A 17,586-nucleotide genomic window follows, 5' to 3' on the forward strand; every position below is an offset into this window, starting at 1 on the left:
GACAGATCCGCGAGGTTCCAATGGTCGCCGAGCCTCGTTACTGAATGTTGCGCGACACGCGCTAAACTCAGGTATCGGGCCGACGACTTCTACATTCAAGTCACATTCAGCTCCAACATTTAGCGTGTGATTCCGGCATCACCGAAAATCCGTACCCTTTCCGTACTTCCGTGCCTATAACTTCCGAAATCCGTGCTTTTTGACTCTATCAGTGCTTTTTCCGTACACTGAGTGGTGGCTCTCACATAGGTTCCGTTTTTAAACGATTAAGAAGTATTATGCTGCTTTACCTGTTTCGATGATTCTATCTACAAGATATTCGAGGAATTTTTAAGGAAATTCAATTACGAAAATGTTAGAGGAACGGCACCGGAAGAAAAAACACATTGGATTAAGAGTTCAGACTCTTAAAAACATCGACAAGAAAAAGTACTCTTGATTCAATCAGAATCTAGCTTAAATCAAGAACCAAGCCTCTTAATTTAAGCGGATTTCGTTTTGATTCAAGCAAAAATCCGATAGAATCAAGAGTATTTTTTCTTGTCAATGTTTTCAAGAGTCAGGACTCTACATCCAATGTGTTTTTATTTCCCGTGGGGACTCTCTACGATATAAAGGCAGAAATGCTCTCTTATGAAATTTTCACTCGTAACACGCTGGACACTTCCAAATATTTCAAAATTAACTCATAGGTGTGAAATAGTTTATGGCTCACATCAGCCTCAGGAAAAGTCAGAGTGCCTTCAGAATTCCGTGTATGCAACGCGTGCATCCGCAGAACAAGACTAGTTACATCCAGGCATTATGATCAAAATCCGCTGGACCTGAAGACGTGTCGGGTATTAGACATCGTAAAGACATGTTTCCTCGCCAAACAGTCAACAAAGGACGCCATTCTACCTAAAAGGACTGCTCTCGTTGGATCTCTGGAATGATGCTCCTTATGGCTATTTTGTCTCAAACAACGTCAACTTTTGCGCACTTACGGCTTCCTCATGTGCCTCCATTCTAAACGAAGAAGACGAATGCCGTAATTTCAGCAGCATCAGTAATTTTATCTCAATTAGATAAGACGAATTAAAGAAGAAACTGGAGTTCGAAAATTTGCGAATTACTGCTCTGTTCGCTATCACGGTAGCAGAGTGCCCTTAATGTAACGAGTATGGCTATGTCCGTAATCGCCGTGCTACCGACGAGTGCAGTGAAATGAAGTTATGAGAAAATTGTCCAAGTACAACGTTGACAGTTAGTGCTGAACGATCAACTCTATTCACCATGATCCGGAAGTCTCTCATTGGTATGTATTCGCAAGTGTTTCGAGCGCATAGAGCGTTTGGCAGCTAACGACGCAGAGCAAGGGCCGGGTTTTCACCATATGCTTTAGATTTTTTTTTGTAAGGGTATTTTAATCATAAAATACCCTTGAATAAATGAATTTCTAGCGACTGATGATAAAATAAAATTCTTGTAATTGCTTCTATTTAATGTTACATTATACAATTTAAAGTTATAATCGTTCCTAATTAACATTATTAGTTACTAATCTTCTACATGATAACGAGGAAATTAGAAGACACACAAGGAAGAAGCCATGGGAGCTTGTCACCAACGCTGATTCTGACTATTAAGAGTTAATAATACTCACTACATTTGAATTTCACTTATTTCATCCACCTAATCCTTATGAGTCCCGATTAATCTTAAAATCAAGTCATAAGTTTAACTATACCTAATTATTAAAGAAATTAGTAACTACACAGTTCTTACTTTTATATACCCTTATGTACATACATTAAGATAATTGTATATATTTCCTCCTAGAAATGTTACAAAAAAAACCTTACTAATAATAATTCATTAAAGTAACTAATACTACAGTGTACATCAATGTTACATTAGACAATTTAAAGTTAATCGTTCCCAATTAAAATTATTAGTTACTAATAATAGTTCATTTAAGTAACTAATACTATACTATTGGGCGATTATACAAGGTGTGTCCGGAAAGTATCAAGCCTCTTCTTACATCATGGGATCTATTATAGATAAGAAGTTGGTACTTGGTTTGGACTTTGTCCATATCCTCCTGAAAGCACACACACAATGGAGATGTTGCATGTGTGAGGGATTTGCGAATTGAAAATTGATTCTCATGTAAAAGTTCGCGAGAAACACGACGGTGCCACTGGTTTTCTCTGAAATCAATTCCGGAGCTCAAAAAAGCTCTCAAGTTGAGGCCCAAATGGAGGGGATACCCCACGCTATCCTGAGAGTTCACCTCTACATCAAGACAAACTCTTCATGCGAAGATAGGGAGCAAATACATTGACAGGGCTGCCACCTTATTTGGGGACTCTTAAACTGTAATCACGGCAACCCTGTCAATGTATTTGCTCCCTATCTTTGCATAGTTTGTCTTGATGAAGCGGTGGACTCTCATGATAGCGTTGGATATCCCGCGTCTCAACTTGAGAGCTTTCTTTGAGCTTGGGAGTTGATTTCAGTGAAAACCAGTGTCACCATCGTTATTCTCGCGAACTTTTACCTTAGAATCAAAAGTCAAACCGCAAATTCCTCACATAAGCAGGATCTCTATCGCCATGACAGCGTTGACAGCGAGCACCTGATTAAACGATGTGTATCAAGTGGCATCGCATTTTATTTCCCGCGAAAATGTCCGATTGCGAGGATTAGCGAATTTGCATCAAGTTTTGCTTCATCTCGGATTGACATATCATTCATTATAGTAGACGAAGAAGTGGGTCTACGAGTAAGACCCTTAAACCAAAGGCCGGTCTTCAGCTTGTATCGCAAAGGGGGAAAAGCGTCCTAAGAAGACGCGCCGCAGTCGAAGCCAAGTCAAAGTCATGTTGATAATTTTTTTTTTTTTTTTTTTTTTTTTTTTTCTTTCTTTAAATCAAGAAGGTGTGCATCATGACTCATGAGTATACCCCCAGGGACAGACTATCATCAAAGGAAGGCATACGGAAACTTTGCGCCGATTCGGGAATGCGGTGAGGCGGAAGCGTCCTGAGTTCTGGGAAAGCGGCGACCGGATGTTTCAGCTCCACCACGTCAAGACCTCGTGCCTGGTCCAACAATTTTTGGCGGAACAAGGGATCGCACAGGGGCCGCGTCCCTCCCCCCCCCCCCCCCATTCAGTCCAGACCTGGTCACTTCTGGCTGTTCCCCAAACACACAAGCGCTTTGAAAGGCACTTGATTTTAGACGGTCGAAGATATCGAAGAAAACACGACGCAGCAACAGATGGCCACCCAAAGAAGGATTTTCAGGAGTACTTGCATAAGTTAAAATACCGCTGGAACAAGTGCATCGTGTCTGGAAGAGAGTACTTCGAGAGAGATTAAAGTTTCAAGTCGGCCAGTTCCTAGCATCTAGTTTCCTTTAAAAATAAAAAAGTTTGATACATTCCGGACGGACCTCGTATAAGTACAAACTAATGACTAATCCTATTGTACTTTGACATTTGCCATAGCCCCAATTATGGACCTTCATTGTACGAACGTAAAATGAAAAAGAAAAGCAAAGGAAAATAAAATAATTAGTCGCTTCAAATTGACTTCGGCAGCAAAAGACAAGGATCATGGACTGCAGCTGAATGTTTTCTCGCCGGTATGCATTCGGATGTTTTTCCAAAAGACGTTTTTTCACGAGAGGAAAAGGAGCAATTACTGTGACAGAATAATTTTTCACCTGTCGAACTCCGACGTACCATGTCACGTCGAGTTACTTTTTCGACAACAAAAGGAAGGGCAGAAACTGCAACTGCATGGTTCTTCAAACGGATGCGTTAGGATATGTACGTAGCTTCAAATAATCTGTTTCACTAAAACAGGAGGAGCGACGACTGCTACTTCGAAAGGTTGCTCGCCAGTGTAGGTTCGGATATGTACCTTCAAATCATCTTTTCGGCTAAAGGAGGAAGAGCAATGACTGCAGCTGAATGGTTTTTCACCAGTGTGCGTTCGAATATGTACCTTTAAATCACCCTTTCGGATAAAAGAGGAAGAGCAATGACTGCAGCTGAAAGGTTTCTCGCCAGTATGCGTCCGGAAATGTACTTTTAAATGTTGTTTTCGCCTGAAGGAGGTAGAGCAATGACTGCAGCTGAAAGGTTTCTCGCCGGTATGGGTTCGAATATGCTGCTTTAGAGCATTCTTTTGACTAAAACATACAGAGCAATGACTGCAGGTGAAAGGTTTCTCGCCAGTATGCGTTCGGATATGTCTCTTTAAAATATTTCCTTGACTAAAAGAGGAAGAGCAAAAACTGCAGCTGAAAGGTTTTTCACCGGTGTGCGTTCGGATATGCACCTTTAAAGCACTTCTTTGACTGAATGAAGAAGAGCAATGACTGCAGCTGAAAGGTTTCTCGCCAGTATGCGTTAGGATATGTCGCTTTAAATACTGTTTTCCGCTAAAAGAGGATGAGCAATAACTGCAGCTGAAAGGTTTCTCGCCAGTATGAGTTCGAATATGCTCCTTTAACGCATTGCTTTGACTAAAAGAGGAAGAGCAATGACTGCAGCTGAAACGTTTCTCGCTAGTATGCGCTCGGATATGTACCTTCAAATGACCTTTGCGGCCAAAAGAAGAAGAGCAATGGCTGCAACTGAAAGGTCTCTCGCCAGTATGCGTTAGGATATGTCGCTTTAAATTGTGTTTTAGGCTAAAAGAGGAAGAGCAATGACTGCAGCTGAAAGCTTTCTCACCGGTATGCGTTCGGATATGTCTCTTTAAAATATTTCCTTGACTAAAAGAGGAAGAGCAAAAACTGCAGCTGAAAGGTTTTTCACCGGTGTGCGTTCGGATATGCACCTTTAAAGCACTTCTTTGACTGAATGAAGAAGAGCAATGACTGCAGCTGAAAGGTTTCTCGCCAGTATGCGTTAGGATATGTCGCTTTAAATGACCTTTGCGGCCAAAAGAAGAAGAGCAATGGCTGCAACTGAAAGGTTTCACGCCATGATGCGTCCGCATACTTTGTTTCGGAAGGTTTTTACGCGTTGAAGATACACAACGTTGGGTGCTTTTAACTAGTTCGTTTCGGATTTCAGTTCGATTGGTCGGAAATACTGCTCTTTCAATATGGGGCTCGCTTTTGCTATTACATTCTTCTACATTAGATTCCCGTTTAATTCCATGGAGATCTTGCAGTTGGTGGGGTGGTTGGTCATTAAAGCTTCCACTTAGTGGAACATGATTACATGTATGACGCACATCATTTCCGGAATCGTTTGCACTGCGTTTTACTGGGCGTTCCGATGGGTTGGATTGCGAGGTCTCTTCTTCCTTAATTTCAATACTGGTATGCAACAGGTCGGTTAAACTTACGTCTACTTCGACTTTTACGCGGGCGGAGAGACCGAACAGGGAATCGCCTTTGAGCGGTCCAGGTGATATAACGCCGTCACATGAAGATGTACCGTCCTCTCTTTTCGCTTGTCGGGCAAGATCGGCGCAGTCATCGCCAAATGTAGATTTCGTGTCAGATTCCGATTTGCAATGCTTTAAAGTACGTGCGTTGCGACCGTCGGGGTTGTTATCCGGCGGATCCATCACAGGTGTTGGGCCCGATGCTTTCGTCAAAATAATATCTTGAGGAGTGTCCATGTGTCTTGCGGGTGAGTATTTTTGTCCGGGCCAATCCAATAAGAATCCTGGACAGGGGAAAATTTAAGCGAGTGTGAGCGCAGGCGCATATACGTAAGACTGAAGTTTTAAACATGTAATTATTTTACAAGATGAAGTAAAAGGAGAATGAATGTCACTTTCGCGGCTTCAAAATTAACCAGACTTGTGGAGACGGAGTTGTACTTGAGACTTATACGTATATTCACAATGCTGATGGGACATTGGACTGAATTTTGTTATATAATTCGGAACTATTAGTTCCAGCTAATTTTAAAGAAAACGTAGGTGCCATTATTTTCACAGATAGTTCATGTGTGAACAAGTAAAAAATAGGAGCCCTTAATTGCAAATGGTAGGTATTATGTTAGGTACATTAGGTATTATGGTTAATGGATTATTGACTTTATGACCGATTGGACATCGTTTCGGAGGATTATTGCATCCCTATTCTTTTTAAACGTCGTTCAAAAGGATAACGTCAATTTGAAGGTTATATGATCAACTTCGGTACAAATATGTACCTACGTAATTTGAAAAGTGAAAAATCAGCAATTTCTTCCTGCTCAATAACGGCTTTCCGTCTTTTAGGGCCAACCAACCTACTCGCACCTATCTCCTCAAAGAGCCGTATGCAAAAACGACATTTTTCGCCCCCCCCCCCCCACTAAAACTTATTCAAACTTCGTCTATCAGTTACTAATACTGGAGCGCTTCTTTCCCCAAATTTTCAGACCCCCAAAAAATTTTGGGGGGGCGCTAGGGGGGGCGGAAGTCAAAACCTGTGACCCTCGATATCATTCGAACGAAACAAGATATTGAGGCCCGGTTTGGACTAAAAATCGTCTAAAATTGAATATTTTAAGATTCCCGAGGTCAAAATCCCAAAATTAAATTTTTAACTTAACTTATGTGCTTTTTTTCAGTTTATGAGGAAAAACAATTTCTTTTAAACAGATTAAACTGAAATTTCACATTTTTCGATTTGAACCAAGACCAGTTTTTTAAATTGCTCGTCTTTTTCCGCATCCAACGAGTGGTCGTATAAGCTGAAGAACCGAACGGTTTCGGAGTTATGATCGATTGAAGTTTCCGCTCAACGCGCGCCGACCGATTTTCGCGCGCTAAAAAGTCGGAATTGACTGTTATTAAATCAGATTTAATGTTCAAACTGAGCAAAATGCATTATTAGGGACTCTTGAGGGTCGCTGAGTCCAGAAATTACAGATACTTCCAAAAAATTCACGTTTTTAAAATTACAGCTCCGTACAGGACCACTGAGCGGCCGGTCGGCGCTCAGTGGGTCTCTAAAATAGCGCTACGGAGCTGTAATTTTAAAAACGTGAATTTTTTGGAAGTATCTGTAATTTCTGGACTCAGCGACCCTCAAGAGTCCCTAATAATGCATTTTGCTCAGTTTGAACATTAAATCTGATTTAATAAAAGTCAAATCCGACTTTTTAGCGCGCGAAAATCGGTCGGCGCGCGTTGAGCGGAAACTTCAATCGATCATAACTCCGGAACCGTTCGGTTCCCCAGCTTATACGACCACTCGTTTGATGCGGAAAAAGACGAACAATTTAAAAAACTGGTTTTGGTTCAAATCAAAAAATGTGAAATTTCAGTTTTATCTGTTTAAAAGAAATTGTTTTTCCTCAAAAACTGAAAAAAGCACATAAGTTAAGTTAAAAATTTAATTTTGGGATTTTAACCTCGGGAATCTTAAAATATTCAATTTTAGACGATTTTTAGTCCAAACCGGGCCTCAATATCTTGTTTCGTTTGAAAGATATCGAGGGTCACAGGTTTTGACTTCCGCCCCCCCTAGCGCCCCCCCAAAATTTTTTGGGGGTCTGAAAATTTGGGGAAAGAAGCGCTCTAGTATTAGTAACTGATAGACGAAGTTTGAATAAGTTTTAGTTGGGGGGCGAAAAATGTCGTTTTTGCATACGGCTCTTTTTCCGTGATAAAAGTTCCCACATGAAATTTTCGGTTCCACTAAATTTTATTTCATATGAAATCCTATAAAAGCTGGGAAATAAATTCTCGAGTATCTGGGAAAAGTCGCATTTTATCGGGGGAAATTCGGCAACGTTTGCTTTGTCGTGTAACGTTTTTCCTTAGGAAGTCAGACCTAAACCGACGTTCCTACCGTCTACTTTCTCCTCGCCCCTTCCCCTCCCATCAATTTTCCTTCCACCTCTCAGATGTCCATTCCCGTATTTTTGGATGCCGATTTTGAGAAGAAGGGGTTTGTGGTGAACGACAGTAGCCAGGCACGAAGCATGGACTATTCATTTCTCCTATTCAATGATACGCTTAAGAATCGATAACTTGAGGTGTTTGTTGTAATTCCGAACATCCTGATAGTCGGTCCTTTTCCATGGATTTAAAGAGTAGATCAATCGATTTCTCGCAAAACGCAATACGCCACTAATAAAGGAGTATTGCAAATGCAACAAATGATCAGTCGCCGATTTGCAGAGCAGTTGTCTTTTCCCCGCGATTAAAAATCATATTAATGATTGCAAGACAACAAAACACGTTCGACAAAACCGCTGTGCAAAGCTAGATCGCTATATGGTCAGTGGCGATTTGCAAGTGGGCAACACTTTTTCCCCTCCATTTTAATTCACTAAAGATATCAATTCTAGGTGAGACAAGTTGTTTCACCAAGAATCGATTGTTTCCAATACGTATAAATGGAGGAAAAAAAGGCTAGCTAACCTTCAAGAATCTCCACTTGCTCAAGTCATGGCTTGGATGCCAAGAAACGAAGCGCCACGGAAAATATGGCAGAGTCGCCGGGGTTCATTGACCATGATGGCGACGAGCGTGTAAGAGCAGAGGTGAAGTTTCGAGAGAGCAAGCTCAGTCTATTACGATTCAGTGGGATATTTTTGTAGCACCCAAAATTAGCTCGTAAAAGAGAAATGGAAGATCGCAATTCACAACAGGGCTGGGGAAAAGTCAGAGCGCCTTCGGTATTTCGTGTATGCAACGCGGATATCCGCAAAGCACGCATAGTTGTATTCAGGCGTTGTGATCAAAATCTGATGGACCATATAAGACATACTTCGAGTACTAGACCTCATACAGACATGTTTCCTCGTCAAAAAGTCAAAAAAGGGCACCAGTCTGCCTAAAAATACTGCTCTCGTTGGATATCGGTGGACTGATGCTCCTTACGGCTATTTCGTCTCAAACAAATTCGGTTTTAGCGCACTTACGGCACACTGTGGGCCAGATCGTGTCCGTAGCGGCGCGAAATGCAATTTTTCGACATTTTTTTTCCACATCAGAGCTATCTTAATCGATGCTTAGATACCTACTGATAACGAAATTATATGGGAATATCTGAAATATTCATTATATCTGCGGTTTCTACGTAGATAGATATGCAGCATGTGGAATGTGGTGTACCCAGATTTCTGCAACCTGAGGCGCGCGTTGTATACTCGCTGATTTCACAAAGCACTCGTGAACCTCAAACCATTATATGCATCTGACTGGTAGACTCCATTGCATGACGAGTATTTTCGCTTTTGCAGATCCGAAAAATATTGATTTTTAGCTGCAGAGCATGAGATCAAAGTTGCCCGAAAAATAAGCCTTAAAAAATGAATTTTTCAGAATATTGTAGACTGGGAAAGTGTCATTGCGGTTCGTTGCGCGGTTCTCTCTGGTATTTTTAGAAAGCACATATCCTAGAGATACCATATACCAAAGCACAAACGGTACAAACCGGTACAACCATATTTGTCGGATGCTTATTTGAGGCGACCTCCAATTTCCGCGAAAATCAGATACAGGGTGATCCAAAAGTCCCTTCCACCCCCTCTAACTTTTTACCTAATTGAGGTAAAGATTTGAAACTTGGGGGATATTCCTAGGTCAAAGGGAGCTACTTTTTGGCCCCCCTAAAATTTTCAGGGGGGCCCCCTTTGGGGGGCAACGGCCCCCAACTTTTAATTTTCAAATGGGAAGACCCCCTTTGTGATAGCTCGTTCGAAAGAGCATAAAAAAAGAAAACTTTTCGCGCAAACCCGAAGTCAATATCTCAAACCGTTTCAAAATGGCGGCCGGTTAAAGTTCAAAATGGCCGAAAATTCACACCGGTTATTTGTCGATGGATTTGCGCGAAAATCGGTATGCAGGGGTATTTTGACACGAGAAAAACGAATTTGACGTTAGATTTTCAAAAAAACCGAAATTTCCAAAATGGCCGCCGGTTAAAGTTCAAAATGACCAAAAATGGATTTTTTTTAGAAATCTAAGTTCAAATTTGTTTATCTTATGCCAAAATACTCTTAAATTCCATGTTTTAGGCAAATCCATCAGGAAAAAACCGAGGTGAAAATTTTCGGCCATTTTAAACTTTAACCGGCGGCCATTTTGGAAATTTCGGTTTTTTTGAAAATCTAACGTCAAATTCGTTTTTCCCGTGTCAAAATACCCCTACGTACCGATTTTCGCGCAAATCCATCGACAAATAACCGGTGTGAATTTTCGGCCATTTTGAACTTTAACCGGCCGCCATTTTGAAACGGTTTGAGATATTGACTTCGGGTTTGCGCGAAAAGTTTTCTTTTTTTATGCTCTTTCGAACGAGCTATCACAAAGGGGGTCTTCCTATTTGAAAATTAAAAGTTGGGGGCCGTTGCCCCCCAAAGGGGGCCCCCCTGAAAATTTTAGGGGGGCCAAAAAGTAGCTCCCTTTGACCTAGGAATATCCCCCAAGTTTCAAATCTTTACCTCAATTAGGTAAAAAGTTAGAGGGGGTGGAAGGGACTTTTGGATCACCCTGTATAGAGGTTTTAAGGAACTACGTTACACAGTAAAGCGGCCAATGAAATATTTCAACACAAATTCATGTTTTAAGGGTTTTTAAGGTTTCTAATAGCATTTCTCCCTCTTTCGATACTTTAGGGTGGAAGGAAGGGGAGGGGGAGGCCGACCAAAATCAGACAGTCAAAAATTTTTTATGGTTAACAATTTTCTTGGGCTCAGTAAATAATGATAATTTTTTTACATCCGTTCACGCATTCAGCCCAAATAGGACTGGTTTTAAACCAATTTGGCAATGAATAGGAAAATTCTACAGTCATATGGCACCTAAGTTTAGAGTGAGTTGACCGTCGCTGACACCAATAAAACTGATGAAATTTCAATTTCATTGTTAGACTGAAAGTAATGTTCTATCGTATGATTGAAGTCACTCAGATAACTAAATATTGACTTCTTTAAATACAACTATGCCTAATTTAGTGTTACACCCCTCCTAAAAGCTATTGTCATCGTGTAAATAATGTGTTATTTTAGGTAAGTAACGGTATCCTGAGCTGTGTACGAGTCGGTTCTTGTTATTGCGTTATTTTCATACCAGTATTAATGTTTGATCGAATTAAGAGAATTCGATATAGAATCCTCCTCTCCCTTGAAGATATCATCCTCAAGCACGCAAGATTGCATAAAGTACAGTTCAACAGAGGAGTTGAAATTTCATCAGTTTTATTGGTGTCAGCGACGGTCAACTCACTCTAAACTTAGGTGCCATATGACTGTAGAATTTTCCTATTCATTGCCAAATTGGTTTAAAACCAGTCCTATTTGGGCTGAATGCGTGAACGGATGTAAAAAAATTATCATTATTTACTGAGCCCAAGAAAATTGTTAACCATAAAAAATTTTTGACTGTCTGATTTTGGTCGGCCTCCCCCTCCCCTTCCTTCCACCCTAAAGTATCGAAAGAGGGAGAAATGCTATTAGAAACCTTAAAAACCCTTAAAACATGAATTTGTGTTGAAATATTTCATTGGCCGCTTTACTGTGTAACGTAGTTCCTTAAAACCTCTATATCTGATTTTCGCGGAAATTGAAGGTCGCCTCAAATAAGCATCCGACAAATATGGTTGTACCGGTTTGTACCGTTTGTGCTTTGGTATATGGTATCTCTAGGATATGTGCTTTCTAAAAATACCAGAGAGAACCGCGCAACGAACCGCAATGACACTTTCCCAGTCTACAATATTCTGAAAAATTCATTTTTTAAGGCTTATTTTTCGGGCAACTTTGATCTCATGCTCTGCAGCTAAAAATCAATATTTTTCGGATCTTCAAAACCGAAAATATTCTCCTTCCAATAGAATTACAAGGTTAGATGATAAGATTGCATTTTCCGGTTCGATGATTGTGTTTTTCCCCCATTTTATAAGAGCACAAGATCCTCTTTTTTATCGAGCGATTTCTTCAGCTTTCGACGTCCAAAACCTACATTTAGACATTTTTGCCGGTTTTTTTGACACAAAATTTGGAAAGAGGGGATCAAATTACCCGAGGAATCATCATGTTTTGAACGATATGCTTGATCTAGCGGGAGTTATCAATTAAGCGCCGCTACGGACACGATCTGGCCCACTGTGCGGCATCGTTATGTGTCCCAATCGTATACAAAGAAGACGAATGTTTTAGTTTTCGCAGCATCAGTAATTTCATCTAAATTAGATAAGACGAATTACAAAGGAGACTGGAGTTTGAAAATTCGAGAGTTACGGCTATGTTTGCTGTCACGGCAGTAGAGTGCCCTAAATGTGAAGAGAACGGCTATTTTTACCGAGCAGCGCCCGAGCGGAAAGTTCACTGAATGAATCCTTCCTCCTTTCTTCGTAAGATCAGAAAAAATCGTCGAAAGAACCTTCAGTTTGTGTCGGGATAGTAATAAATCGCATATTTTTTATTTTCAACTTTGAAAAAGAGGGCCTTCTTCCATTCGTAAGGGCCAAGAAAGCAGCACTCAGCAGGTGCTTCCTTCTGCATGCTCGCGTGGATACGTTTAAAACACACTTAGATATAACAAACAAGGTTCATCCGAGAAAAAGCAGAAGAGGAAGAGAAAGGGAAGAAAGAAAGAAAGAAGGAGAGAACGGAGGAAAGGAAAAAGAAAGACGCTTGTATTTGTCAATTAATCATGTCAAAATTGGCTTTCACTGCTTAATAAATGCTTCGTAAGATTTTCTGGGGGAAGCCCTCCGGACTCCCCTTGCGCCCCCCCTCCCCTTAAGGCCTAGATACACACGGCAATAAATCGCCGCGATTGAAAGACGGAAGCCAATGGAGAGCCGTGAATTCGATCCATTGACGTCGATATATCGAAAACAAGGCTCTTCATTGGCTTCCGTCTTTCAATCGCGGCGATTAATCGCCGTGTGTGTCTAGGGCTTTAAAAGGGCCCGGAACAACCTACCGACATACTCCTGTTATATTTGGCAATACAACGAGGTTTACTAATTTTGTGCACTTACTGGTTTTCAGTGGATTCCTATGGTTACATCAGTGCGTGAATGATCGATTTTCGATATTTCCCCATTGGGAGATACGGTCAAAAATGGATTATTAAAGCCTTCGTTGCGAGCACCCTGTTTATCGATGCTTTTCAATAGGTTCAAACGATAGATCAATCGATACATCGCAAAGCAAGCCACGCCACTGGTCGGCTCCGATAAAACGGGCGAGTCAAATATTGGAAAAAGCTCGATTCCAAAAAGATGGGCGCTACTGCTCTCGGGTACCGCGGCAGCTTTCGGATTGGTCCCGCAAAACAGGCCTTCATCGTGCTCTTACGGCCATAAGTGCATTAACAGAAACACAATACCCACTTCACACGAAAGTAAGATTCTTTCTGAAAAAACTCAATGAAATCAGCGACAAATATTTTCATGGAAATATGAATATTTAATTCACCCATCCCCCCCCCCCCCCCAAATAGCTAACTTTGAATTCGGGACAGGTGATATTAAAGACTTTAAAGTATGGCCAATTGATTGAGTTTGAATGGTACGAGAAGTGTTTGGTGAATTAAGGGCGTTTCCAAATTGAAAACTTTTATTGGAGATATTCAATTTCAAGACACTACTTTTGTAAAAATAAAAAAAAAAATAACACTAAACATTTCGAAATTAACACGGAATACTACATGGATTCCAGTGTGAATGATACGAAGGGTGTTTCTTAAATGAAGGTCCATTCTAAATTAATAAGTTATATTTCAGAAATTTCAGTTCAAGAAACTATTCTGCAAAGAAAACATCACTGAATATTTCGAAACTAATTCACAATACTTAATGGTGTTTTCAGTTTGAATGATACGAGAGGTGTTCGTTCAATTCAGGGCCTTTCTAATTGAAAACGTGTATTTGAGATATCCAGTTTCAAGACACTAATCTGGAAAGAGAACACCAATGAGCATTTTAAAATTATTCCACAATACTACAAGGATTTCGAAGTGATGTAATACATGTCAAATTCTTAAAATCAAAAATACAATATTTGTAATTCTTTCCACCAAATGTGGCGCAGAGCAATCAATGAGATTGAATGGTCTCTCACTGGAAAAATCACATGTATTTTATTAAACGGGTTTTTCCAGCAAAAGAGACGGGACAATGACTGCGACTAAATGACATTTCATGCGTATGCTTTCGCAAGGGTATTGCATTTCGCTATAAGGCGGTTGGAAGCAAACGACGCAGAGCAAGGACCAGCTTTTCAACATATGCTTTCGAATTAGTTGCATAAAATTGACTTACAATTAGACAGCAAAAGACGAGGAGCGAGGGATGCAGCTGAATTGTTTCTCGCCATTATACATTTAGATGCATTCAGGCGGAGCAATGACTGCAGCTGAATGGTTTTTACCGTTGTGCGTTCGAATATGCACCATTAAAGCATTTCTACATCTAAAAGAGGAAGAGCAATGACTACAGCTGAAAGGTTTTTCGCCTGTATGCGTTCGAATATGCGCCTTTAAAGCATTTCTATGTCTAAAAGAGGAAGAGCAATGACTACAGCTGAAAGGTTTTTCGCCTGTATGCGTTCGAATATGCGCCTTTAAAGCATTTCTATGTCTAAAAGAGGAAGAGCAATGACTGCAACTGAAAGGTTTCTCGCCGGTATGCGTTTGCATATGCTCCGTTAGAGCATTTCTATGTCTAAAAGAGGAAGAGCAATGACTGCAACTGAAAGGTTTCTCGCCGGTCTGCTTTTGGATATGTAGCTTCAAACACTGTCTGTCACTGAAAGAGGAAGAGCAATGACTGCACCTGAAAGGTTTCTCGCAAGAATGCGTTCGGATACGTACCGTCAAACGATCTATGCGGCTAACAGAAGAAGAGCAAAGACTGCAGCTGAAAGGTTCCTCGCCAGTATGCGTTCGAATATGTTCATTCAATTTGTCTTTTTGGCTAAAAGAGGAAGAGAAATGACTGCAGCTGAAAGGTTTCTCGCCAGAATGCGACCGGATATGTCACATTAAATTGGGTATTTGGCTAAAAGAGGAAGAGCAATGACTGCAGCTGAAAGGTTTCTCGCCAGAATGCGACCGGATATGTCGCTTTCAATTGGGAATTTGGCTACAAGAGGAGGAGCAATGACTGCAAATGAATGGTTTCTCGACGTATGAGTTCGAATATGTTCATTTAAAGCATTTCTATGTCTAAAAGAGGAAGAGCAATGACTACAGCTGAAAGGTTTCTCGCCAGTATGCTTTCGAATATGTACCTTCAAATAATCTTTGCGGCTAAAAGAAGAAGAGCAATGACTGCAGCTGAAAGGTTTCTCGCCGGTATGCGTTTGCATATGCTCCTTTAAACCATTCCTATATCTAAAAGAGGATGAGCAATGACTGCAGCTGAAAGGTTTCTCGCCAGTATGCGTCCGGAAATGTACTTTTAAATTATATTTCCGGCTAAAAGAGGAAGAGCAATGACTGCAAATGAATGGTTTCTCGCCGGTATGCGTGCTAATATGTTCCGTTAAAGCCTTTTTATTAATGAAAGAGGAAGAGCAATGACTGCAGCTGAAAGGTTTCTCGCCAGTATGCGTTCGAATATGTTCATTTAAATGGTGTTTTTGACTAAAAGAGGAAGAGCAATGACTGCAGCTGAATGGTTTTTCACCGGTGTGCGTTCGAATATGCACCTTTAAAGCACTTCTTTGACTGAAGGAGGAAGGGCAATGACTGCAGCTGAAAGATTTCTCGCCAGTATGCGTTAGAATATGTACATTTAAATGGTGTTTTTGACTAAAAGAGGAAGAGCAATGACTGCAGCTGAATGGTTTTTCACCGGTGTGCGTTCGAATATGCACCTTTAAAGAACTTCTTTGACTGAAGGAGGAAGGGCAATGACTGCAAATGAATGGTTTCTCGCCGGTATGCGTGCGAATATGTTCCGTTAAAGCGTGTTTATTAATGAAAGAGGAAGAGCAATGACTGCAGCTGAAAGGTTTCTCGCCAGTATGCGTTCGAATATGTTCATTTAAATGGTGTTTTTGACTAAAAGAGGAAGAGCAATGACTGCAGCTAAACGGTTTCTCGCGAGTATGCATTCGAATATGTTGATTTAAATGTTGTTTTTGCCTAAAGGAGGTAGAGCAATGACTGCAGCTGAATGGTTTTTCACCGGTGTGCGTTCGAATATGCACCTTTAAAGCACTTCTTTGACTGAAGGAGGAAGGGCAATGACTGCAAATGAATGGTTTCTCGCCGGTATGCGTGCGAATATGTTCCGTTAAAGCGTGTTTATTAATGAAAGAGGAAGAGCAATGACTGCAGCTGAAAGGTTTCTCGCCAGTATGCGTTCGAATATGTTCATTTAAATGGTGTTTTTGACTAAAAGAGGAAGAGCAATGACTGCAGCTAAACGGTTTCTCGCGAGTATGCATTCGAATATGTTGATTTAAATGGTGTTTTTTGCCTAAAGGAGGTAGAGCAATGACTGCAGCTGAATGGTTTTTCACCGGTGTGCGTTCGAATATGCACCTTTAAAGCACTTCTTAGACTGAAGGAGGAAGGACAATGACTGCAGCTGAAAGGTTTCTCGCCAGTATGCGTTAGAATATGTTCATTTAAATGGTGTTTGTGCCTAAAGGAGGTAGAGCAATGACTGCAGCTTAAAGGTTTCTCGCCAGTATGCGTTCGAATATGCTCCTTTAAAGCATTTCTATGTCTAAAAGAGGATGAGCAATGACCGCAACTTAACGGTTTCTTGCCATTATGCGTCCGCATATGTTGTTTTGGAAGGTTTCCACACGATGGAGATACAGAACGTTGGGTGATTTTGACTGGTTTGTATCGGATTTTGGTTCTATTGGTCGGAAATACTGTCCTATCAATAGAAGGCTCGTTGAACTTTTTGCTATTACATGCTTCTTCATTAGATTCCAGTTTTATTCCAAGGATATCTTGAGGTTGGTGAAGAGGTTGGCCATAGATGCACCCACTTCTAGCGGGGGGAATCACTGGAACATGTTTGCAGGTATGCCGCGAATCATTTCCGGAATCTTTTGCGCTGTCTTTTTCTGGACATTCCGATTGGTCGGAATGCGAAGCGTCTTCTTCCTTAATTTCAATGCTTGTATGCAAGAGGTCGGATAAACTTTCGGCTGCTTCGACTTTAACGCGAGCGGAAAGACCGAACAGAGAATCGCCTTGGAGCGGTCCAGGTGAGATAATACCATCACATGAAGAAGATCCGTTCCCTCCTTTCACACGCTGGGGGACAAGATCGGCGTGGTCATCGCCAAATGCCGATTTCGTATCCGACACTGATGATTCATGCTTCAAAGTAACTGCGTACGTTACTTCGGGGACGTTATCCAGTTCCATCACGTGTGGTATGTGTGCTTCAAAGTAGTATCTTGAGGAGTGTCCATATGCGTCTGGGCCAATCCAATTAGAATCCTGGACAGAAGTAAATTGAAGCGAGTGTGAGCGCAGATGTTTAAGACTGAAGTTTTATAAATGTAATTATTTTACAAGATGCAGTCAAGAGAGATTGAATGTCACTTGCGCGGTTTCAGAATTAACCAGACTTGCGAGTCCACGAGATAGCACTGAAGGTTTAAACGTATACATATGTACGATGTGGATGGGAAATTGG

At 41.0% G+C, this 17,586-nt stretch overlaps 3 protein-coding genes across 3 annotated transcripts in view; all 3 read right to left on the reverse strand.

Annotated features, from left to right (window-relative positions):
* The window catches only part of LOC109029629 (uncharacterized), a 203,587-nt gene that overhangs the window by 161,444 nt on the left and 24,557 nt on the right, over window positions 1–17,586 (reverse strand). The window lies entirely within an intron of this gene.
* Window positions 1–17,586, reverse strand: part of LOC109029631 (uncharacterized) — a 48,369-nt gene that overhangs the window by 6,224 nt on the left and 24,559 nt on the right. The window lies entirely within an intron of this gene.
* On the reverse strand, window positions 1,447–17,312 carry LOC109029634 (uncharacterized). Its single transcript, XM_072302538.1, is given in 6 exon segments — window positions 1,447–5,680; window positions 12,894–12,903; window positions 14,301–15,038; window positions 15,206–15,466; window positions 15,794–16,316; window positions 16,402–17,312. Coding segments are annotated over 6 exon segments (4,293 nt in total). The 3' UTR covers window positions 1,447–3,830.

The sequence above is a fragment of the Bemisia tabaci genome, chromosome 7 (assembly GCF_918797505.1).
Source record: "Bemisia tabaci chromosome 7, PGI_BMITA_v3".
Classification (NCBI taxonomy): domain Eukaryota; kingdom Metazoa; phylum Arthropoda; class Insecta; order Hemiptera; family Aleyrodidae; genus Bemisia; species Bemisia tabaci.